A 26,625-nucleotide genomic window follows, 5' to 3' on the forward strand; every position below is an offset into this window, starting at 1 on the left:
CTTTCATGCAGGCTCTGTCAATCATAGCCAGGGGAGGTGTGGCTAGGGCTGCATAAACAGAAACAAAGTGATTTAACTCCTAAATGACAGAGAATTGAGCAGTGAGACTGCAGGGGAATGATCTATACACTAAAACTGCTTTATTTAGCTAAAGTAATTTAGGTGGCTATAGTGTTCCTTTAATTCTTAGATTGTAAGCTCTCATTTTAATGTAAAAATACTGTATCACATTTTCACCATACATAATAGCCTCTGACAGAATGCCTGCATAAGTATTGCACTTACTAAATCTCCTTCTCGTAGAATGTACCCAGTAAGAGCTAAGTGCACCTATATAAATAAACATGTACATATATATATATATATACACATACATATATAAAACACATATAAATCCACTTACTGTATATCTATTCACCAATACACAACTTTTCTCCATAAATCCATCTACATCTATTGATGACTCAAAAACCGACAATGGCATCAGTCCATTCATCGACAAACCATCAAACAATTTACATCCCACTATAAATCTCTCTCTGTTCCACTAAAGTGCATCATTCAGTCACGTATTTTTATACATCGCCCCATTTTCTAATCATCCATCTTTATGTATTGCTCAATCTGTTTATAACAATCAACCTACAGCTATCCATTAATAAACAGCCCATGGCTACCTAGGCATAGACATATGTTTATTTTTATCTACATATTGCCCCGTATATAAAAATACATCAATATATACTCATCGGGATATCCATTAACTTAGCAAATTCTATTTCTTCATCAGTTTATGTATATTTATTGATCTTAACCATCTTAATCTATTCTTCTTTACATAACCATCAATCTATAATATTCATACAGTAATGTGCATAAATAAATACATTAATCCAGTTAACTATTAATTAATTCACTTATAAGTGCCCGTCCATCCAACTAGAACTGTCAATCAAATCATTTTTGGTCTGTCCATCGATTCATGAAAACCTGTAACATTAATTTATCTAGATCTGTCCATTAATCCAGACAGATAGACAGATAGATATTATTTATCAATAGTGGACACTTACTTATTTAAAACAAATAATTATTCAGTAATGCATGCATTTATTGAAGCTACTCAGGAGTTCAGAAGGTATTGTCATTGAAATGTATGTATTTTAGGTAAGCAAAAGAAAAGTGACTTGAATAACATTATTGTGAATGTGTGTGTATAAGTGTATGTATATCACTATGTGCGTGTAGCAGTGTGTTTGTATGTATAGCAGTATGATTGTGTGTGTCTGCTAGAGAGTGTGGCAGTGTGTAACTGTGTGTATGCCTGGCATTGCATATTGGGGCAATGTGCCTGAAATGCATACTTGCTGTGTGTCTGAGTGTCTCTGTCTGGGTGCGTGTGTGAGACAAATATGAATAGAGACCCAAACAGAAATACCACAAACAGCCCACAAAAAATACCACAAACAGCCCACATGCAAGCACCTCCCTCTCACCCCCCAAATTAACAAAAAAACTAACTGTTATTAGTAAGTAACTGTTATTATTTATTTATATAGCACATTTAATTGCAACGTTGTTGCCCAAAGTGCTTCACAGTTACATTAAAACATACAGTTATAAAAACATTAGCAGGTGTACAAAAGGCCCTGTCTATGACATCACTTGCTGCTGCAGCCTGGCACAGGTCAGAGTATTTTGGTGGTTGCCATCTTCAAACTGTCGTATTTTAAAAACTATAAATCCTACAGCGAAGAGCTTTATATTGTGAGAATCACAAGACCCAGGCCTACATTTTGATGCATAGTATGTCTCTGAAGTATTAAAATGTAAGGCACAGTCACAGTTTAGAAATTGCTCTTCAAATTTGAGCTTTGTAGAGTGGAGTTTCAATGAATGTCAATGGACTGTGTGAGTTGCAAACAAATGGTCATATTGTGAAAACTATCAGGATTATGGCTTAGCCGTGGACATTTTTAGTGGCAGCAGGGATAGCTGAACATTTTGATATAATATTTGTGTAGGTGGACTTGGAAATGAGGGAGTGGTGGCAGTTTAGAAATCATGTCCTGATTTTTCAGCTTTTGCCAGCTCCCACTCTAGTTTTGAACATTTTGCCATTCATTCCATGGGACCAATTTCGCCACAAGAACGACGATATTCCGTGAACCATTTGGCGAAACGTTCCACAAAGTAATAGCACACCAATCGGGAACAATCCACACGTTTCGGTATATTACTGTCTATGTAGTGTAAAAACTGTGGGAGGAGTTAGGGTGGTAAATTTGACTATAATAATAATAATAAAAATATATATGTGAGATAACATTAAGTGGTCTTGCTATGCAAGAACACTTAACAATGCAGAATACATACTTTGGACCATTGTGACAGGCAAGATTCAATGACAGTTTAGACATGGTGGCCAAACCACATCATGCTGGTCCTACGTGACAGGGCATTGGCCTAGTAAGGGAGCAGTTAAAATGAATTATACAAGTACTGTATCTCTTACTTATAAGGCACTATGCTCCTTGTGATTAATTCTTTGGTGAGCACAATTGTGTATGCCTTTATTTCATTAAAGTATTTCACAGTATTTATTATATGGTTAGTCTATCCATAGAGAGTGACAGAAGTTAGGGTTCAACCAAAATTCCTAAGGTTTTAATTTTGTTACAAGCACAGACATACTCTAGAATTCCTTATAAGTGGTATTTTTATTACGGCAGATGCTGGGCAAAGGTCTAATTTGCAGAGACATTGATGCTACCATCACTGGTACAATGCGAAGATACTATTGCTAGGTGTGATGGACTAGTTTGTGTTTTATGTCTCTTAGATACATTTTGGCTTCCAGTGTTCTAAATCAGCAGTTCTACACGTGTCTGCAATCCTTGCATGCAAGCAGATGAAGCAGTATTCCTTATCTGGAAATTCATCATTGGCAGGAATGCAATATCCAAAGACAGCTGAATCAGTAAAATAAAAGGTCTATGCCCTGCCTTGAGTTAAACTTTTCATAAGGGCATAATCTTTACAATAAGCTCTTTTTGATGGTTTTGGAAACTCTTTAAAGTACAAACACGAAGTAGGAAAATGGGCAGAGATTTTACCATCACATGCTGTTATTTCCCATCACCCACTGGTGGCAACAGTTGATGAGCTAAACCAGTCTGTGCACAAAATTAAGTTGGGGTCATTTAGACATACCTTTATGGTGGTGGAAATTGAATTAGAGTTCATAGTTACATAGGCCTAAAAGAGACATGCTTCTATCAAGTTCAGCCTTTTTCACATCTGTTTTTGCTCTTGATCCAAAGAAGGAAACAAGGAAAAAATTAATTAACCCCAGAATGGCCTTGGATCAATAAGCTAACATGTAGCAACATGGAGTAATATTATTAGAGAGAATATAGATCTGGATTCATTATGATTGTGGTATTTTGAATTAACAGGGGTGGGCCCCTATCTGGGTCTAGAGCGCCATCTCTGGTAGTGAGGGAGCAATCTGTAAGCTGTCAGTGAGGTTAAAAGATCTCAAAGATCTCCATGTTTGGTTCTGTACCACTCTCACCAACTCAAGGGAGCGCAGGCAAGTCAGTGTTCAATCTTGACTTTATGCTTGAAGAGAAGTATTGGAAGAGGGGATATAAGGAATGTCTAGTGTGTGGGAAGGGGATATGGGTATTGATGGAAAGATTTTTGGGGGGGTTTAAGAAGTATGGGTGGGGATATGGGGACTGTGAGCAGTAGGTCAAGCAGAATTTTTGGATTGTGAGAAGTATGGGGAGGGGAAATGGGGATTGTGATAAGTATGGAGATGGAATAGGGGGAACTTGAGAAGTATAAGAGGGAGAAATTGGGGCTGTGAGAAGTATTGGAGAGGGGTTATGGGGATTGTGAGAAGTGTGGGAAGAGCCTATATTGGCAAAGTTTGAAGTACGGGAAAGAAGGATAAGAGCAGAGTGTGATAAAGGGTGGAATGGGTTGTCAGCCGCTCCCGAGATGGATCTGCCCATGGTCACATGCATGTGCACCTGTTGGTTTCCTGTCGACGGCACTGTGCAATGGAACTATGTGGGTCTAAGGCAAATAGTGGATTAAATGCTTCTCACAGAGAAGCACTCCATTGACCACTCATGGTGAGTGACGTACATGTGACATATGTTTATAATGATGATGTCAATGAGGGAGTATTGTGCTGCTCTGATGAGGGAAAAAAAGGGAAGCCCAGCAATGTAAAATGGTTTAGGAACATAGAAGAATTTTACATAAAATCATACAATTAAATACAAAAATAATTTTTTTATGGTTGTTTAAACATGTTCCTTTAACATTTGCTATAAGTTTTTATTCAATGATGCCGTTTCCAGAGAAGTGACGAATTTCCTTTAATGACAATATATATTTACATATAACTGTAGCAATGTTTGTTAAGCAAAATGTGCCATTAATTCCTGCACACTATAACGGCGTATAATCTACAAGTTCATTAAACAGAATCACATGATTTAGGCCACTGTAATTATAAATCTTCAGATTACAACATTTTTTTTTTTAAATCAAATCTAAAATCACAGCAAAACTTATTTATTTAGCTGGTTCGAAGTTTTGTTAGCTTTTTTTTTTTTTCCTACCTTAAAGTAGGAATTTGTATTCAAAGAATCACACAAGGCTGGTAAGTTTATAGGACGTCAGATAAACCAGCGAAATACTATTAATCAGGTCAATATACTTGACTGTGATTAAGAACATTCCAGATTACATTTCAATTTCGAGACATAAGATATTTTTCTCAGACCCTGAACTGACTGTTTGAGAGATGGATCAGGAAAATGCTGTACCGGGCAGACAATGTATTAACTTTTCCAGTAAGAACTTTGTAAACATGAAAAAAAAGATCATAAATAAAGATTCTTCTCGGTTCTTGACGCTCACTAAAAAAATCGAACTTCTTTCCTTTTTCTTTTAACATTCTAAACGTTGTGTGTTATTCACCCATTTTTAAAAAAAATCTAGACACAACTACAGGAAGTTCATCTTGGCGATTTGCCCCAATTCAGGGGTATCTTGCAACATTAAATGAGTTCAGTAAAACATTTCCTTTGCGTTTTTCACTGCTTGCTGTTTAGCAGACATACCCCAACCTGCAACATGGCTTATGCTTCCCTTGTACTTATTGGAGGCGTCATATTGACACCCATAAGCTTCTATTATTTTCACTGAAATAACAAGCTTAGCATTAAAAGAGACCTGTTTTCTGGAAACAGGTAGCAAACTATATAACACAATTACAAGGCAATGCCTTTAAAAATCTCACCATTATTAGCAGTACTAGGGGTAACAATGGAACACCAAGTTACAAAACTAACCCATATAACCCAGCACATAAAAATATACCCCATATTTGGACACAGCTTTCCCCTTCACCTGCACTACTCAACATGAACATTCCTTACCTATTGTTAAGTAAACAATACCTTAACCTTGTTAAGTAAAAGTACATTAACGGAGATATTCTTTCTTACCTGGTAGCCATATCAAAACACTAGACAGAACTACCCAATTAAAACTAAAGTCTATTTTTAATTTACAGACTGGTATATGACTAGAGTTATGGTGGGCCAACCCTCATAACCCTCATAGCCCAATAACGCCAACCTTCCCAACACCTCAAACTAGTTACTCCCAATCCCGAACCAACTCAAAGCCCAATTACCTAGAATGTTTAGAAGAGAGCATGTTTAGTTTAGATTAGTTTAGTGTATTTTGGTTATTGTTTTAAATGTTATATTATTTCATTTTCTTTACTACATCTTTCAAAAACAAAATGTCATACAAGAAGCCAAAGAAAACCTTCTAATTTCTCGTTTTCAAAAACTTTGTTTATATTATACTAAAAGTCTAGAACTGCTTCATGACAATAAAAAGATTGAAACTAAAAGAGGCCTGTTTATCCCCTACGCTTCCATTTTTAAGCCCTCACTCGCCAGCCATGACTGTGAGGTTAAAAAATAATCTAATAGTTTAACCTACTTTTATGTAACGAAATTGAATTAAATTTGGCTTGGCAATTTGGCTTGCCCGAATAATTTTTATTACAGCCAAACTGACTTGGATTCTGTCTGTGCTCGTGCCTACAAGTTAGTTACCATCAACACCTTTATTTAAACAAGATGAAATACCCTGGACCTAGAACTGATCCTTTCTCAGTATAACTAAAAAAAACAAAACAATACTGAGGTAATTGTGGTAACATTTGGAACTCACTTGAAAAAGTCTTCTTTGCAATACACATTCCCTGCACGAGAGAAGCAGCGCTCAGTCAGAGGTATCTGACACTCGCAACACTTGAGACAAGCACTGTGCCAATGACGATCTAGAACCTTCAGGATAAATTTATCCAAGATGTGCTCGTTACATCCAGAGCAGCGAGGAATCTCTGTGTGGAAGAAGATATGGAAGAAAAGTTAGAATGTGGCAACATACAAATATAAAGCTGAATACATTCAAAGTGATGAGTTCATTAGCCCCTTCGCTACCGAGCACTTGTAGATTAAAAAAATATTAGCATAGCATTTATCTAAAGCAAGGGATGCATAGCTGGCATATACAGATTCATATAGTGCTGTCCAGGGCATCCCCGATTTAAACTACCAGGGACGCTCCGAGGGAAGTACCATACAACCTACTTATAGCATCGTAGCTATGTATAGGATTATTATTTAATGGCCTGTGTCATTGCCTTAGGGACAGCTAAGCTATTCCTTTTATAAGAACTAGCTATTACTAAAATCACTTTATCACTGTCTATATTTTTTCTATTTATTCATATATATGTCATAACCTTTTCTTACTGTTTTATTTTATTAACTTCTAGTGGGATTATCTATACAGTGGCCCAACCTGTTTTATACTCTGTCACTTTAATGCCGCTTTTGGAGGAGGTCTGCACGTTCTTATTTTGTAATTGGAACTGTATGTTTCTTATTATATATAAGTCTAGTAATAGCACCTCGTGGGGACTAGATGCTTACAATGTTAGTATATCTGTCCTGTGTCCGGCATCAGTTTTAACATTATTGCTGTTACTCTCTATTGATTAGCAGGCATAGGCAACCTTTGGCACTGCAGATGTTTTGGACTACACCTCCCATGATGCTTTGCCAGCATTGTGTGTCTAAGAGCATTATGGGGGATGTAGTCCACAACATCTGGAGTGCCGAACGTTGCCTATCCCTGGATTAGAATGTACCCAATTGCCAGTTAATTCAGCACTTTTTTAGATACAGTTTATAGTTACTATGCATCTAATGCTCAATAGTGATGTCCCGAACTGTTCGCCAGGAACCGTTCGCTGGCGAACATAGTGTGTTCGTGGCGAACGCGGCGGGCGAACATATGCGATGCGCCCCCTATTCGTCATCATTGAGTAAACTTTTACCCTGTACCTCACAGTCAGCAGACACATTCCAGCCAATCAGCAGCAGACCCTCCCTCCCAGACCCTCCCACCTCCATGACGAATGGGGGCGGACCGACCATTGCATATGTTCGCCCGCCGCGTTCGCCACAAACAAGCTATGTTCGCCGGCGAACGGTTCCTGGCGAACTGTTCGGGACATCACTAATGCTCAACTAATGTTACAAATTTGAGAAAAAGTAGCTATTTAGGTTTCTTCTTCTAATTTGCACACGTTAGGAACGAGGCCTGACTCTATCATTGAACAATCAATGTGGTTTAATATGAGCTGGAATTCCAATCTCCTGTTTATAATAACACATTGTTTGAATTAGATTTGTTGGCCATACTCCTGTAAAATAATTCATACTCCGCACTCCTGTAGCACTAAATTTTTGTATATGCATTTTGGTGGTTGTTTTTCATTTGTTTACCTTGTATTTGTAATATGGATGTTTATTGGCTATGGTATCATGTATAGAAATAATTGGATATCTTTGTAAGAATAGATGCTTCACAGTGTCTCAAACTTGTCTAATAGTGGACTAGACATTAATTTATTTCCATTGACCTGCTTGGTGGCTTCTTTCTTTCATAGTCTTTCTTTTTTATTAAGTGCATTGTGCAAGTAAGTAAGTTGTAATATGTTTCCAGTTGAACAATATTCACCAATTGGCTATTTTAGTCTAAAATGGAGTAATTTATATTTTCAGAACCCCGTAAATCACTGGTTAGTAAATAAAACCCTTACGTACACTGTGTTATTGGAAGCAACAAAATTCATGCTCTCTCATCCTCATCTCAGAAAAAAGGAAGCTGGGCAAGAAGTGGTGCCAATAGCCCCGGGTATTACTAGATAGCAAAACACCAGTGGCTTCATAACATGTTCAAAACAGGGTACGTAGCATGGTCCTTGCCATATATATTAAACTAAGCCCCCTTAAAACTAGCAGCGATTCCGTGCCCTAAGTCGAACCCTTAACTCCATCTTCTATAAATCACATTGTGACACCAAGTCTTGGAATGAGTTCAGAGATTTATATAAACTGATATTTATAAACGCCACACCTGCTATATTAACCTCAACTCATTCTGTATTAACCCATCACTTCACCGTGCTAGAATCCTGCTTCTATATAGTGCATTAAAGTGACACTGTCACAATTTGGGGATTTTTTTTTTTTTTGTCTCTGGGCTAAAAATGCATGGTGACAAACTTAGACCCAGCACATTCAAGACCACCCTCGGCGTGCCTGAATCTTTCAGAACCCCACCCCCCAGCAACGCTCCAGTCAGCACTTCTCAGAAACTAGCAAGATGTCTATTGCCTCCATGATTGAAATCATCAATCTTAATGACCTCAGCCAATCCAATGCTTTCCCATAAGAAAGCTAGAGAGTAGCTCAGTGACTGCACCTAGAGGTGCCACTAGGCCGCAATGTAGACATTGCATTTTTTATGAAAAGGCAGGCTTTTACAGTGCAAACGCTGCTGGGACAGGCTATAGACACAAGAACCACTAGATTAAGCTGAAGTGGTTCTGGTGACTATAGAGTCCCTTTTAAGACTCAGTAACCAAAAACAATTTAAGGACTGTTTCTAACAAAACACTTGAATGCAATTATACAATCAGATATATAAATACAGTAAAAGTAGTTATTTTGTACATAATTGTAACAATGTACATTCTGATCGTTTCATACTGCATTGGGTTCGTCCTCTCCACCCCCATGGACCAATGGTGGCCCTAAAGTCAACTTACTACATCATAGTGCCTCTAATTACTAAACGGACACTATAGGCACCCATATCATTAATCAATGAAGAGGTCTGGGTGCCATGTCCTTATCTTTGTAGCCCTATAACTGTAGGAAGAGAAACGTTTCCTTTGCAGTGTTAACATTCATCAGGAAGGCATTCACTTGAGGCGCTTCACCCCAATAGCTGAGTTAAACTTGTCTATTTAGTCGGATGCTCTCACAGACATTATGCCAGTCATGTGTTCTAGCCTCCCAATGTTTCTATATGGGAAAATATTGGATTAGCTGAGCTACACTGATGATCTCAGCCAAAATGGTGGAGGCGATCATGGAGACTGGCGTGGTGAGGGCTGAGAGGTAATTAGTACCAAACTCTCACAAGTGGCAGGCAGAGGGGCCTAAATAGGTGTCAGGACAATATAGTTTGATAGCATTAGGAATACATCTTTATATTCCTAATGCTATGGTGTTACTTTAAGCTCTTGTACTTTATGGTACTGTCACCCATTGAAATGTAATGAAGGTATATCGGACATAGAATCATTAAGAGACAATTTGCTGTATAGATTTGAGGAAAAAGTACCATGTCATGGTCTGTGTACCAGTGGAAGTGAAGAATTATGCAAGTGCGGAAAGAATGTAACAATAGACGACTGCTCTCCCTTCAATAACAGTTTAATATTACCCAGGATAGAAGTCATTAGCATCTGCATTTATTAGAAGCAATATGCTGGCAGATCACACAGTCCTGATGTTCTCTGTAAGGAAAATAAATGGTTTTCAGATTTGCTATGAAGGCCTCGGGAATGACTGTATTTTCAGCCATTAATGTGAAATCTTGATCTAGAAAGTCGAAAAACACTTAATCAAATGTTTATGAAAAAAAAATCACAGATTACTGAACGGAATAATGTATTAAACCCAATGATATGCCAACAGGAGAGTATGAGCGAGCAGTGTATGGCATTTATATTCTGAGCACTTTATCACGCTGGTTACTACATTACAGAGGTGTCTCTGGGATCCAAAAGGGGTTACATTGCCTTTCCCTTTTACATTTACTATGTATACAGCTTATATTTTAATATGTCAAACATTAAACAGATTTGAAAAATTAACCCGTGTGTATAGGCAATGTTAACATAATATAAACATTATAAATTTAACATCAACACAATATATTTAAATTGCATTTCTAGAATATCTGGGTATCCAATTGTGTACTTTAGATGTTACAGTGGCTCTGCCACAAGTTCCCAATATTTTATAAAGATCTTTGTGAAATACTGATGTTGACTTGGAACTTCTTCGAAACTCCAATGCAACTTAATAATATCATATGTACGAACTATGTTGTCTTATGGTAAAGCCTGAGGTTGACAAAGGGCGCAGTCTGTGGTCAATTTTAGTCCTATCCAAGAAGCCGTCACAAGTACAGCACTGATGGGGCTCCTGGCATCTCCCGTATCTCCCATATTCGCTGGTGTTTCAAAATACTATTATTTTCCTGTACTGGAATGCATGCAGAGTAAGTGGTGGATTTAGGTATTATTATATTTGATATGTTTGTCTTTTTCAAGCTGCCTTTCTATCTTAAAGCTACCCTATAATACAATGTTTATGCACTGTTACAATACACATACTTATATACCATTGCATTAAAGGGTTACTCCAAGCTTCATCCAGATATTTGAAGTGGCCATGGTGCCTGTTTTTTTGGTTGGACTAACCTTTTAACTCGTGTTCCAAAATAAATTGACGTTGATTTCTAGAAAGGGGAATTAAACAAATGCATGGAGGAGATTACACAAACAAACAGTAAGAATTCAGGTAAGAGTGTTTGTGCTGAGTGTAGTCATTGGAATGTTGGCATTACCTAGTTGCAAAACCTCATATTCCTATGTTTTGAATGAGATATATTACTGTGAGAACTATGGCAATAGAAGTATGCTGCTCGGCAGGAAAGAACTTGTATAAAATAAAGGGAGGATTCAGCTGTAAAAATGAGGAACATGAAGAAAAAATATACAGAGCGTAACTACAATCTCGTGTTAATAATAATGATCATTATCACCATATTAACTACTGCTGATGAGCCATTAGCAATATCAGTACAGTAACAATCCCATAATCCACCATTATCCGAATGGTAAAAAATGTAATTTAAGCACACAATCACCAGAGAGATATCGAAACTATAAAGTTTCCATCAGACGCCTAGTGAACTCAACATGTGAAAAGAACTATGAAAGTAACTGACAAATTCTGCAGGAACAAAATAAACACCACAAATACCTCGTCCGAATGATTTTTATAACTGACATTTGTTAACAATGGCTTATGAATCCATTAAAAGACAATGAAGCGGGGGGGCGGAGCCTGACCGCCAAACGGAGTGGACGTGGGTTCCATGAGCTCCTGTCCGGTGGGCAGGAGAAAGCTAAATAACACCAGCCTCGAGGCCCAAAGAAGCACCAGGGTGCACTACCCACGTTGGGGGTGCACCATAGAAGCGAGGAATACCACTGCGACGCCCGTCGGGACCCAGGGCACCGAAAACCGGGTGCGGCCTACCTGAGCTGAAAACTGGGTGTAGCGTCCGCTCGCCCCAACCTCGGAGCTCCTAAGCGACGCAGCAAGCACCCTAACCTCCCCCCCCCCCCCCCATTTGGACCAGTGGGGGTTATCCTGGTCCCCACTGGCCACTCTGAGTCCACTCACGGGCTTACTGACCGTGCAACTTGCAGGGGTATTACTCCAACGAGACGCAAGCAAGATGGTGGCCCAGCTAAGGCCCAGTTCCAACAGTACAAGCACCCAACCAACAACGCAGGCACTGGAGGCATTTGACAGGCTGTGTACAAGCTTCTGGACGACACTGTGCAAGCAAGGAATGACTCACAGTCAAGCGGTGAGAGCAGTGGCTAAGTTGATCTGCCCTGCTACCCGGCGCCACCACTATGATCCCCGACCTCAGCCCCGCAGAGCAGTTATCCGGCTAACAGAGGCACGCAACCGACAAGGCGGGAAAAGGCGCGAAGAGGCTCGGGCATAAACACCCGCCCCCACGCTCGTTGGAGCCCCAAACAAGCCCCACATGTATCTCACCGGATCCAAGCACCAGAGACCAGCACGGCACACATCTGCTCCTTATGACCACAGTCGCAATACAAGGGTCCACCCAACAGCCTACTGAAGAAGCCGAATCCCACTGCAGAGACACCATTAAGAGGGCTTCTAACGCCAAACTCCAGGACATTCCAGCACTGGGTATAGGCTGAAGTGCCTACCACACTGCCTCACAAGGGTACTTTTATCCTTAGCCTGGACTGTTCCGAGCTCCCACAAAACCTAAGTACCCAAACTCAGAGGCCTGAGGCATCACTAAAGCAGACTATGCTTCTGTTTTTTACTTTTGCCCTCATCGGTTATGGACCTGCAAAATATGTTGAAGCCAACTCCCAGTGGTTTAACGCTTAATAAACTCCTGACATAACAACCTTATCTTTTGTTAAGACTATTACACATAAGCCAGTTATTGTCCCACGGTATACCATAGTATTGCATTATAACTACACTAGCATAGCCAAACTAGCATTGCTAAACATTATTCACTTAATGCTACTCTGACAATATAAACGTATAGTCAAGCTTGTTAACTCTTTACATATAAAAAATGTGCGAACCTCTCTGCCACAGTCTTACTTCTGCAATTCCTGAAACACGCTGTTGTGGCGTCTGTTGATAACTTGTAATAATCTGCACAACAAAAATAAAGAATTAAAAAAAAAAAAGACAATGAAGCACTACAACTACAATACAAACGATTGCTGCTGAAATGTGAAATGATCATTTTAATGCACTTTAAAGGAACACTATACTACAGAGTTTGACAATCTATAGGTGTGTGTGTGTGTGTGTGTGTCCCGTGAAGGTTTGAAAGCTGGGTTATAATTACCTGTCTTCCTTCACCACGTTGATCGCTGCAGCCGCTCAGAAATCATCAAGACTGATGTTTTATATTGAAGATTTAAAACTAAAGGGCCACTGCACCGTCACCACTTCATTGAGATGAAGTGGTCTTGGTGCCGTTAGTGGACCTTTAAAGAAACACACACACTATAATGTCCATATGAAACACAATGTATTAATTACACACCTGTAACATATTAGCATCACCAATGCACTTTGCTGTGTGTGACCTTTAACCTAAGAAGGAAGCAAAAAAATGCCTGTGAAGGCACCAGGTGTTTTTTTTTTTTTAGGGTAACCTTTTGGTGCCAAATCATGAGCTTGATAAGGATTTCTAACTGGCATTTCTGGCAGGAAAATGAATTTTGGATTTTGATGACTTTGAAAATGTGAAATCTTGAGATTCCAGTTAAACGTCAGAAATTGTAAAATACTCCATAGTCATTTTACACATGAGTTACACCTGGATTATAACATTCCACTGTTGTATGAAACCTGTGTTACCAGCAGTGCAGCTCAACTTTGAAGGTTTACATGCGATGTTATTAATACCAGGGCTGCCACTGGGGAATGGGTATTTCAGTAAGAGCCTATTATGTGCCTCCCCCTGAATCCTAGCTTTACTATAGCTGACTTCAGTTTAACAACTGACCTGCCATAGCCTTTAGTTTGTGTCAGTGTGACTGAAACATACAGTCTCTAGTTCTGCCCTGGCTTATCTAAATGTGGTGTGGATATAATAAGGGAGTCCAGGTGCCCGGTGGTGGGGTGCGGATGCACATGGGGCAGGGGATGTTAAGATGGCAATGTGCGAAGTCAATGGACGGATGTAAATACTTATGGCAGAGCTCCAGATGGATAGGTTGGAGTTGGAGTTGGAGTGTAGATGAATAAGTTAATGAGCCCTGTTATAATAATCTATCAGCTATAGTGTTTAACACCTATATTATTCACCTCGAAGAACTTATAGATAGAGGCCTGTTTTTTATTTTTATTGGCATAATATCTCAATGGCTACACTCATCATGCTCTCATCATTGAGATATCATGGTGGCAGAAAAATATGCGGCTCCCTTCGCAGCAGTACTCAAAGACATGCACGCAAAAAAATAAGAAACCCCCCCTCCCCTTAATCTCAATGCGGACAAAACTAAACTAATGTTTTGTGAGGCATGGCCATAAGCTATTCAGACCAGCACGGCTAAAAATGGAAAACTAAGGCAGGCATTAGGCACCAGCTCAACACATCATATTTGAATTTCTTTCCCCAACCGATAAAAAGCTTAAAGGGACACTATAGTCACCAGAACAACTACAGCTTAATGTAATTGTTCTGATGAGTATAGTCAATCCCTGCAGGCTTTTTAACCTAAAGACTGCATTTTCCTTTGGGAAAGCATTGTGATTGGCTGAGATCAATTCTGATGTGTTTTTAAGACTATAGGGTCAGGAATATACATTGTGTTCCTGAGCCTCTAGTGTTCCCTTAAGAGTGAAAATCAACCACAAACTCGGACTCTGACCCAATACAGAAGCAGCAAACAATGGTGCACTCAGTACTCACTGGATGATAGGGTATAAACGGGACTGAGATTAACAGGAATGGTTGATTAAAATGGACAGGGATGCGGACTGGGATAGACATGTTGGATAGGAGAGGGGCTTTGACTGATACAGGTTGGGGCAATAAGGTGGATAAGGGAGCTGTGTATAAATAGGTCAAACTGAATATAGTTGGACAATGTAGCAGGACTGAGATGTACAATTCAGGGTAATGGTGTTGTATACCTGGGGTATGATGGACATTCTATGCACAAAACAGGGGTTTCGTCTGGGTCTACAAAGAGAGTGAACCGTATAGGACATGGTGTACAATCAAAAACAATGGACTGAAAAGTAAAGGAAATGGGCAGAGGCTTTCAGGGAGTGCTAGAAGTCCAGAATTGTATGTTTGTATTGGTGCCCAATGATATATGATCTTAGCCTTGAACCCTGCCTCCACCCTCACAGTACTGATTGCTTTATACCACATTTCAGTCCTATCCCATTAGTCAAACATTTTACAGCCGATTTCATTCCTATTCCCATTAGTCAAACATTCATCCTGAGGGAGTTACATCCCAGACATTCTATTTGTCACCAGACCAAGGCAATGCCTTTTAGTTGTATCCTGCTGTCTAATAGAAGATCGGAGCTTTATACACCGATATGTAAAGCACATTCACACTAATCATATCGTATAGTAGCTGGAAAATACAAAACACTATTACAGAAATGTTATTTACAATATAGAAAATGGTTGGCTTTCCCTTTAATATACACAATTCCATATATTTTGTGTTACACAGTCAACGTTATTTACTAAACCATAGATTGTCTGGAACTGGAAATTTAGTACAAAGCAGCCGACTTGATAATGCGCTATTTCCTGGTGAGTTTCAAACAATTCACAGTTATTTAACCCCTTAAGGACGCAGCTTCAGAAGCTGGACATACCCTTAAGGACTCAAGCTATTTTTGCATTTTCTGCTGTTTGTGTTCAACTGCAATTTGCATCGCTCTCATTTATTGAACCAACACATATTATATATCGTTTTTTAAAGGACAAGATGGGCTTTACTTTGATGTGACTTATACATATATAAAATCTAATTTATTATTAAAAAACATAAAAAAATGAAAAAAAATGAAAAAAAAATATATATTTTTCACAGTTTTGGCAATAATAGTGTGTGTATAATATGTCCAGCTTAGGAAAAGTAATTAAAAATAAATTCATTTAGGGGGCGGAGCCGAGCAGCGAACCTGGATGGCAGCAATCCCTCAGAGCTCCGCTCAAAATTGACCAAAAACGGCTGAATTCTGATAAAAAAGACCTGCTTACCTTACAAAAACGACACCCTGACTGCAGGAACCAGAATGGGTCGCAAAACCAAGAAATCTAGACCTGATAAGAGTCCACCGGGCCGAGACATTGGAGAACTTTTCCGAAGCTCACAGAGGACAGCATGGGACAAAATGGCGCTGGCGGACGACTGCTCCTCTTACTCGTCGGACGACATGGCAATTGCCCCAAGGGTACAGACCACTCCGGCTATGAAGCAGTGCCAAGCCCCACTGGGGACCACCACAGACCGAGACCCGGTCACCGCAGCGCAAATCAAGGCGATGCTGGCGGAACTCCGCGCGAATTTGGCGGACGACCTAGCCACCCTCAATAAGGCAGTAGAAGACACTACTGCCAAATTGGCCCAGCTCGACACTACCCAGAGCAAACACGCTAACCGGCTCACTGCGGTGGAGACAGGGCTGGCAGCCTTAAACCAACACCGGCTAAAGACCGACCGCAGACTCGACAACATGGAGGACCAGAGGCGCAGGCACAATTTGAAACTCAGGGGAGTGCCGGAACATGTGGGGCTATCAGACCTACCTCACTTCGTCAGGAGATTCATGGCGGCCCATCTACCTCCAAAACAGGCCAAATCAATCAGAATTGATGGTATGTTTAGGCTCCCCAAACCGCCAAACGCACCAGCCTCCACTTCTCCGGACCTCATCATCCGCTTCAGCTCTCTACAGGACAAGGCCCTGCTGCAGGCTGCGGTGAGGGGTAAAACGCCAATTCCCTTCGAAGGCGCTTCGCTGCTCCTTTTCCCGGACCTGTCCAGGAACACACTCCTGTGGCGCCAATCCATGAGACCGCTTCTTCAGCAGCTGAGAGCCAAAGAGGTGCCATATCGCTGGGGTCCCTCCCGCACGGTGCTGATAACAGCCCGGGACACTACCCTCCGCGCGGAAACCTATCAAGAGCTAGAAGACCACCTACGGTCGCTGGGACTCCCCCTTACTGCAACCCCTGAAAGCAGCAGCCTGACACAGGTGGACCTAACCACGATCCGAGAGTTCGTGCCTCGAGCGACAGGACCCACCGCATCCGTAGGATTCGGGACTTGACTAAGAGGTGGAAGGGTCCCAGCGGAGGCTGAGCGCCTACCCAAATGCCTCCACACTGCCAGGGACTGTACGAACTGTACAAATCGTTCTCAAGTTCCCGATATTACCGACCGCATGGTCAAATGTTAGACTTAATTTTTTATTTTTCATTTTTTTTTTTACTTTACTTTTTCCATAGTTCAGGACTCTGAATGATCTAATTGTTATACTAGTTTTAACCCGCACCTGCTGTGCTTCCAACACACACATATGCGACACAGACCACATAATAACACCATCCAGGTACTCATTGCAAACATATCAGACTCTCTCTCTCCCCCCACCCCTTCCGCACTTCCATCTGCCGCACTGATCGCGTTACTCTCTCCAGAGGGAAGGGCACACACTCTAGCCGCGAATATACAAATCACCCACACAGCATTCCAACACTACAAGTATGCGGCATCACCACTCACACAACAATCGGGCAGGCTCTCACCACACAAACAAACTCACCCCAATTCACTAATAGAGCTATATATAGCAACGAGATTGTAAACAGGAACGCTGAACCTCGCAAATGCTGTAAAAATTTTGTTGTTCCCCTTATTCCAAACAACCCTGCTGTTAGTGATCACGTTGCAGAACCTTCCCATATAAACCCATAGCTAACAGGGAGGTCTTCTGTTAGCACAGTACTCTACATTATGCTACGATATTTGGGCTGTGTAAACAGTGACAGCTTCTTGTGCACCGGTAGCAATACATGGCTCACTCTTGCTAAACTAACCGACAAAGGTCAGAGCTTCATGTTTCCTATTTGTATCAATGTCTTAAAATGCACCAATACTGTTGAGTTTTATGCATGTACTTCTCTTAAATATATACAAAAATGAGCGCAGTTTTTCCCATGTACCACTACTATATTATATGTTGTCAACTCCTGTCTTACTTAGCTGATGTGGCAAAGCAAGAATACTTGTAACTTTCAAGCGCTCCAAAAATAAAGAATTAAAAAAAAAAAAAAAAAAAAAAAATTCATTTAGGTGTCTTGTTTTTCAAAGTGCATAATATGTAAAGGATTTCAGCTTATTTTAAAAGTTACAGGTCACAAAATACAAGGAGTAATATAAAATTTAAATGTGAAAATCTTTTAGAAGTTGGTATGTTTGACTTGTAAGTTTGACAGCTGTCACAGAAAACAAAATTGCTACACAAAAGTATATATTTATATAAAGAAGACATCACAGGCTATTTATTTAAGGGTATTTTGACACTTTTTACATAGCCATTTTCCCACCAATCTCTGCTACATATTGCAGTAAAATTGTGTTTTTTCTGTTTTTTGAAATACACACATATAACAAGGTTTTTTAAATGTGTATTTTGTAAAGCTGCTGTGTGCTATTCCTGGTCAAAATCCCATTTTGTGTTCAGCAACATCTGCTGAGTACAATAATACCCCCCTTGTATGCCTTTGCCACTATTTTGGGAAGCTATAATGAAATATAAGAGGCCAGACTATTTCAGTTTCTACAGTTAGAAAATTCAAAGATGGATTTAATGGACCTATGTCTTATTTTGGGGCATTATAGTAGTTTGGTTGTTCAAATGACGGCAAAAAGGCCTACCATTTGTGAAAGTAGACACTCCAGGGTATCTCATATGGCATATATTGTGCCTTAACATGTCGCCATTTTTTCGCCATTATATGTCAAAGTTTGTGGTAAAAAAATATTTTTCGCATTTTTGCCTTAAGCATTACATTTGTGCTGGGCATTTTGTATATTTGATATGTTCCACTATGATAAAACACCCCTAATTATGCTCAGCTAAGTCTTCTGAGTAAAACAAAACCCCAATGTATGTCTTTGACACTATTTGGTGACGTTACAGTGCCATAAAGGAGACCTGACCATTTCAGTTTTTAGAGTAGAATTTTGAGAGACGGATTTGCAGGGCTTATGTTTCAATTTGGGCCATTATAGCAGTTTGACTGTTTCAAAAACCGCAAAAAAGCCTACCATTTGTGAAAGTAGACACTCCAGGGTATCTCATATGGCATATATTGTGCCTTAAAATGTCGCCATTTTGTCGCCATTATATGTCAAAGTTTGTGGTAAAAAAATATTTTTCGCATTTTTTCCTTAAGCATTACATTTGTGCTGGGCATTTTGTATATTTGATATGTTCCACTATGATAAAACACCCCTTATTATGCTCAGCTAAGTCTTCTGAGTAAAACAATACCCCCAATGTATGTCTTTGACACTATTTGGTGACGCTACAGTGCCATAAAGGAGACCTGACCATTTCAGTTTTTAGAGTAGAATTTTGAGAGACGGATATGCAGGGCTTATGTTTCAATTGGGGCCATTATAGCAGTTTGAATGTTTCAAAAACCGCAAAAAGGCCTACCATTTGTGAAAGTAGACACTCCAGGGTATCTCATATGGCAAATATTGTGCCTTAACATGTCGCCATTTTTTCGCCATTATATGTCAAAGTTTGTGGTAAACAAATATTTTTCACATTTTTGCCTTAAGCATTACATTTGTGCTGGGCATTTTGTATATTTGATATGTTCCACTATGATCAAACACCCCTAATTATGCTCAGCTAAGTCTTCTGAGTAAAACAATACCCCCAATGTATGTCTTTGACACTATTTGGTGACGTTACAGTGCCATAAAGGAGACCTGACCATTTCAGTTTTTAGAGTAGAATTTTGAGAGACGGATTTGCAGCGCTTATGTTTCAATTTGGGCCATTATAGCAGTTTGACTGTTTCAAAAACCGCAAAAAAGCCTACCATTTGTGAAAGTAGACACTCCAGGGTATCTCATATGGCATATATTGTGCCTTAACATGTCGCCATTTTATGTCAAAGTTTGTGGTAAAAAAATATTTTTCGCATTTTTTCCTTAAGCATTACATTTGTGCTGGGCATTTTGTATATTTGAGATGTTCCAATATGATCAAACAACCTAAATTATTCTGAGCTATCTCCTATGAGTAAAACGATACCCCCAATGTAGGCCTTTAGTCGGAATACCTGACGCTACACTGCCATATAGGAGACCTGACCATTTCAGTTTTCACAGAATTTTATAGGTTTATGACTCATTTTGGGTTCTAATAGCAGGTTGCTTATTCAAACTTTCCCCACAAAGGCCTACCGTTTTTTAAAGTAGACACCCCAGGGTATTTCAAAAGGCCCATTTTGAACCTTAGGGTGGAATCATTTTTTCGCTAGTGAGTATCAAGTCTAGTAGTAGTAAGCATTTTCTCTGCCTTTTTGGCACACACTTTGAGATTTTACTGCATAGTTTACAATCCTTAGGTGTGCTACGGCAGTATAACGCTTCATATGTCACTCAGCTATGTCGTCTGAGTACAGCAATACCCTCGTGTGTACCTTTCCCAGGTATATGTGGATGTTGGAGGGGCAACTTTGAGACTCGGCAATTTGAGGTCTGTTTCAAACTTTGAATTTTTACGCTGGGTCCATGTCCCATTTTGGGCATTTAACAGGTTGAGAATTCAAACTTCCCCAACAAAGGCCTACCATTTTTTAAAGAAGACACCCCAGGGTATTTCAAAAGGCCCATTTTGAACCTTAGGGTGGGATAATTTTTTCGCTAGTGAGTACCAAGTCTAGTAGTAGTAAGCATTTTCTCTGCCTTTTTGGCACACACTTTGAGATTTTAATGCATAGTTTACAATCCTTAGGTGTGCTACGGCAGTATAATGCTTCATATGTCACTCAGCTATGTCGTCTGAGTACAGCAATACCCCCGTGTGTACCTTTCTCAGGTATATGTGGATGTTGAAGGGGCACATTTGAGACTCAGTCATTTCAGGTTTGTTTCAAACTTTGAATTTGCATGCTGGGTCCATGTCCCATTTTGGGTCAAACTCTGAGGCACTGTCTGTCACATCTCAATCCGCTGTCAGAATTCTCTAACTGTACTTCCTAAGCATTTTGAACTTTTTACACAAGAACTTTAACAAAACAATGTTATAATAATGTTATTTTATTTTTTTGTTGTTTTTTTTTTTTTTTGTATTTTTACCCCTAGCATACGCACTAAACTCCCCAATTTCCCAGGAACTATCATCCACCCCAATTAACTAAATAAAAGGTAAAAATAAAATAATATATATATAGTCAGTGGTTAAATAACAGAAGAACTACAACATACTATTGGCCCTGAGTATGAAATAATTTAAAACAGTTCCCAATACAAAGGCCAGGCTGAGAGGGACAATCAGGGCAGTAGAAACTGGTCTCCGTTCGAATGCCTCTCTGGTAACACAGCCTGCACCTTTTCTGGGGGGTCTTTTTTTTGGGGGTTGGTGGTATCCGAAAGCAGAAGTGACCTGTCTGAATATTTCTGCTGCTAGGCCCTGCTGATGGCTCCCCACTGTGGCACTCAGTGAGCAGCACCGAAATTAGCTGGAACTGAAATGTAAGAAAAGTACATTTCAGCTGAGGATTTGCCTTTTTGAAAAGGATGAATGCGTTATGAGTAGCCATTTGCATTAAATAAATGCCCACTTTCTTATACCAGGCCCTGGTCTTTCTCATTATCAGATATGGCTGCAGCAGTTGATCAGACAGGTCAACTCCCCCCATGTGTTTGTTGTATTGCTTAATGCAGACAGGCAGCCGTCTTGTTTCCTGTCTGCCACGGACTGCGACCCTGTGTGTGTGTTCACTGTGCATGGTAGTCAGTATGAACACCTCCTTTTTGTCTCTGTATTTCAGAGCCAGCAGTTCGTCCTGGCATAGAGCAGCAGTTTCCCCCTTTTTAATTTTTTTCTCTGCCAGAGCCTTGGGGAAGCCAGTGCGTGTCTTGCGGATAGTGCCGCAGACCACAGTCTCAAAACAATATAGCATTTTTTGAAGGGGTATGCTATTGTAGTAATTATCAAGGTAGAGGTGGTACCCCTTGTTCAGTAGCGGGTTCATTAGATCCCAAACTATTTTTCCGCTAGTCCCAACTACATCAGGGCAACCTGGGGGATCCTGGTGGCTATCTTTACCTTCATATACTCTGAAGGTATAAACATACCCACTGCTACTTTCACATAACTTGTATAGCTTGATGCCATACCGGGATCTTTTGGCTGGTATGTATTGCTTAAACCCCAGTCTACCCTTGTATTTCATTAGGGACTCGTCAATACATATATTCTTTTGGGGAGTATAAATTAGGCCAAATTCTTTATTAAAATGGTTAATTAGGGGGCGGATTTTATAGAGTTTGTCATACTGCGGATGATCTTTGGGGTGGCACTTCAAATTGTCATTGAAGTGCAGAAAGCGCAGTACTGATTCATATCTGGGCCTACTCATGGTCTGAGAGAAAATGGGAGTATTGCATACTGGGTTTTTGGACCGGTACATTCGGATGCTGGGCTTTTTTATAATTCCCATCAGCATGGTTAGTGCCCAGAACTGTTTTAACTCTGGCACACTAGTGGGGTACCAGCTCCCTTTTGTGGCAAGGTGACTTGTTGCATTTTGTGCCAGATACTGCGCTGCATAAATATTTGTTTGTGTAACTATCTGCCCTAAAAAATCATCCCCAAGGAACAGCTCCATAAAATCCTGGGAGTTATAGCTGGTCACGTCTCCCTGAATACCAGGAGTCGCAGTGTACAGAGGGATGTCGGGGACAAAATTGTTAGGGGGCACCCAAATATCAGCGCCAGGAGCAGTGCCAGGGGTATCTTCACTCTCTTCATCTGTGTCTGGCACATAGTCACCCTCTACACTCTCTGAGGCAGTGTCGGTTGCCTCTGAGTCGGCTGCTAATATATTATATGCCTCCTCGGCACTAAACCTTCTAAGCATGGTCAAAGCTTAAAATTAACTTTAACTAAATAACGTATTTTTTTGTTTGTTTTTTTTTACTTTTTTTTATACTTTTTTTTGTTTTCTGAACTTTTTTTAATACTTTTTTTAAACTTTTTTAAAACTCTTAAAAACTTCTAAAAACTTTAAAAAAAATTAACCCCTGTGGGTAAAAACAGAAATCAGATCACCGCTAAACACAGTGCTTACACCTAGCAAAGCAGAAATGCTTTGACTTAAAATAAACTACTTTTTTTTCCCTCTTTTTTCACTTTTTTTTATGATTTTATAAACTTTTACAAACTTTTAATAACTTTCTAAAACTTTTCAGCTTCCTAGCTACACTAATGCTAGATTCCCCAATTCCCCCTAGCTTCAATCCACCTCAGCTAACTAATTAACTGAAAATAATAGTACAAAAAATAAATTAAATATATTTAACCCCTGAGGGTTTAAAATAAAATAAAGTTAACCCCTGAGGGTTACAAAAAAAAAAACTGATCTCAGTAAAGTACTGTGATCAGTATTGTGATCACTGCTGCCAGTGATCAAAGGGTTAAACCCTTGTTAATTTTTACAGGGAAAGGAAGTAAAGGGATTTTATTAACTTTAAAATACTTTGTGTCTGTCAGGGACACAAAATTTCAACCAATCCGTCTCTCTCCACTTCTAAACACACACAGAGGTGGAGGGAGGAGGATCAAGAAATCCCAGCAGCACTGTGATCGCTGTGACTGGCTATCACAGCGATCACATGTGCTGGGACAGCGCTATTGGCTGATGCTGGGCTTCCTCAAACGCCGAGGCACCCAGCAACAGCGTTAACCCCACGATCGCCGCGATCGCGGCGATCTGGCGTTAACTTTAGTAAATGACGGAAATTTTCCGTCAAGCGTCCTTAAGGGTAGGTCTGCCTTGACGGAAAATTTCCGTCCAGCATCGTTAAGGGGTTAATGAAGGACCCTGACGAAGATAAACATTTGTGAAACCTTCAGAATTACTGGTATGTCTGAACTAATTTCATTTAAAATGTTGGAACAATGTGCTCGTATACACAAAACAGTTTCATTTCTGTGGTAAGTAAACAAATAGTCTGTATCGGTCATTGAAAGTTATATTAAATGTTTATCCAATTTTATGGCAAGTTAATGCCGACATAACTGAAAATGGATAACAGTCTCTAACTATTGCATTCGTGCGTTGGTTGCAAGTAGTATATCTATGTCCACAAGAAGAAACAAGTTCTGCAGTTATACATCTCTTGGAACTTTAGTAATAGTTGCCTAATTTGATAGGTAAGGGATTATGTGTAATAATATGCTGTGTCCCTCTCTGTCCTGACTGAAGCCAACAGGGTATGATGCCACCACTTCCTTGACTCCATTATTAATTAAGCACAGCTGCACCAGAGTAGGAAAAGAAACATAGAATCATAGAAACACAGAATGTGACGGCAGATGAGAACCATTCGGCCCATCTAGTCTGCCCAATTTTCTAAATACTTTCATTAGTCCCTGGCTTTGTCTTATAGCAAGGATAGTCTCATGCCTATACCACGCATGCTTAAACTCCTTCACTGTGTTATCCTCTACCACTTCAGCCTGAAGGCTATTCCATGTATCTACTACCCTCTCAGTAAAGTAATACTTAGTGAAATTATTTTTGAACCTTTGCCCCTCTAAAAAGGGTACCCACACTATGGTAAACAACATACCCAGCACTCCACCTTCTGTTCCTGAGACATCTGCACCTCCGCCTGTAATTACTTTTATTGACACCATCACTACTTCCTGCAAGCCCACAGAAGACCTACTTTCAGATTGTGCCTTTGCTTCTAATGGTCCATACTAAAGATTTACTACAGTTCGAGAAGGCATTGCTAGGCGCAAAGTCCGCTCCTGCTGAGGAACGAGAAGTACTTCACCACCTACATCAAAGACCTTGACTGCTCTCCAGATATACCAGAAGCTGGTACTATGGAGCCTCACACTGATCATGGACTCCACTCTTGGGACTTTGACTACAAGGACTTTCTAGATTTGGATAGTGAAACCGACAATGAGTACTGCCATTATAAAGAGCCTGTTCATGCCCAGAGGGCGTTCTTAAAACCATAACATGGTCACCCCAGAAGTGCCCAACCTGGGTACTTTGCAGTCCTGGGCCTGCTTTACTGCCTTTCAGCCATTGATGCTCCTTAAGCCATAGATGCTCCTAGTATGATGATCAGTGCCATCAAAGGTTCTCATCTCCCTGGTGCCTCAAACTACAGTTGCAAGAAAAAGTATGTGAACCCTTTGGAATGATATGGATTTCTGCACAAATTGGTCATAAAATGTGATCTGATCATCATCTAAGTCATAACAATAGACAACAACACCATGTAAACATTCACAGTGCAGGTGGAAAAAGTATGTGAACCCTTGGATTTAATAACTGGTCAAACCTCCTTTAACTTCAACCAAACGTTTACTGTAGTTGCAGATCAGACGTGCACAACGGTCAGGAGTAATTCTTGACCATTCCTCTTTACAGAACTGTTTCAGTTCAGCAATATTCTTGGGATGTCTGGTGTGAATCGCTTTCTTGAGGTCATGCCACAGCATCTCAATCGGGTTGAGGTCAGGACTGGGCCACTTCAGAAGGCATATTTTCTTCTGTTTAAGCCATTCTGCTGTTGATTTACTTCTTTGCTTTGGGTCATTGTCCTGTTGCAACACCCATCTTCTGTTGAGCTTCAGCTGGTAGACAGATGGCCTTAAGTTCTCCGGCAAAATGTCTTGATAAACTTGGGAATTAATTTTTCCTTCGATGATAGCAATCTGTCCAGGCCCTGACGCAGCAAAGCAGCCCCAAACCATGATTCCCCCACCACCATATTTCACAGTTGCGATGAGGTTTTGATGTTGGTGTGCTGTGCCTCTTTTTCACCACACATAGTGTTGTGTGTTTCTTCCAAACAACTCAACTTTGGTTTCATCTGTCCACAGAATGTTTTGCCAGTGCTGCTGTGGAACATCCAGGTGCTCTTGTGCAAACTGTAAACGTGCAGCAATGTTATGTTTGGACAGCAGTGGCTTCCTCTGTGGTATCCTCCCATGAAATCCATTCTTGTTTAGTGTTTTACGTATTGTAGATTCGCTAACAGGGATGTTAGCACTTGCCAGTGACTTTTGTAAGTCTTTAGCTGACACTCTAGGATTCTTCTTCACCTCATTGAGCAGTCTGCGCTGTGGTCTTGCAGTCATCTTTACAGGATGGCCACTCCTAGGGAGAGTAGCAGCAGTGCTGAACTTTCTCCATTTATAGACAATTTGTCTTACTGTGGACTGATGAACAGCAAGGCTTTTGGAGATACTTTTATAACCCTTTCCAGCTTTATGCATGTCAACAATTCTTAATTTTAGGTCTTCTGAGAGCTCTTTTGTGCGAGGCATCATTCACATCAGGCAATGCTTCTTGTGAAAAGCAAACCCAGAACTGGTGTGTGTTTTTTATAGGGCAGAGCAGCTGAAACCAACAACTCCAATCTCATCTCATTGATTGGACTCCAGTTGGCTGACATCTCACTCCAATTAGCTCTTGGAGTTGTCATTAGTCTAGGGGTTCACATACTTTTTCCACCTGCAC

At 40.2% G+C, this 26,625-nt stretch overlaps 1 protein-coding gene across 1 annotated transcript in view; it reads right to left on the reverse strand.

Annotated features, from left to right (window-relative positions):
• The window catches only part of LHX4 (LIM homeobox 4), an 81,227-nt gene that overhangs the window by 17,040 nt on the left and 37,562 nt on the right, over positions 1-26,625 (reverse strand). The window contains exon 2 of the mRNA XM_063427296.1: positions 6,274-6,445. Within this exon, the coding sequence (XP_063283366.1) occupies positions 6,274-6,445 (172 nt within the window). The remainder of the gene's footprint in view (positions 1-6,273; positions 6,446-26,625) is intronic.

This window comes from Pelobates fuscus, chromosome 7 (assembly GCF_036172605.1).
Source record: "Pelobates fuscus isolate aPelFus1 chromosome 7, aPelFus1.pri, whole genome shotgun sequence".
Lineage (NCBI taxonomy): Eukaryota > Metazoa > Chordata > Amphibia > Anura > Pelobatidae > Pelobates > Pelobates fuscus.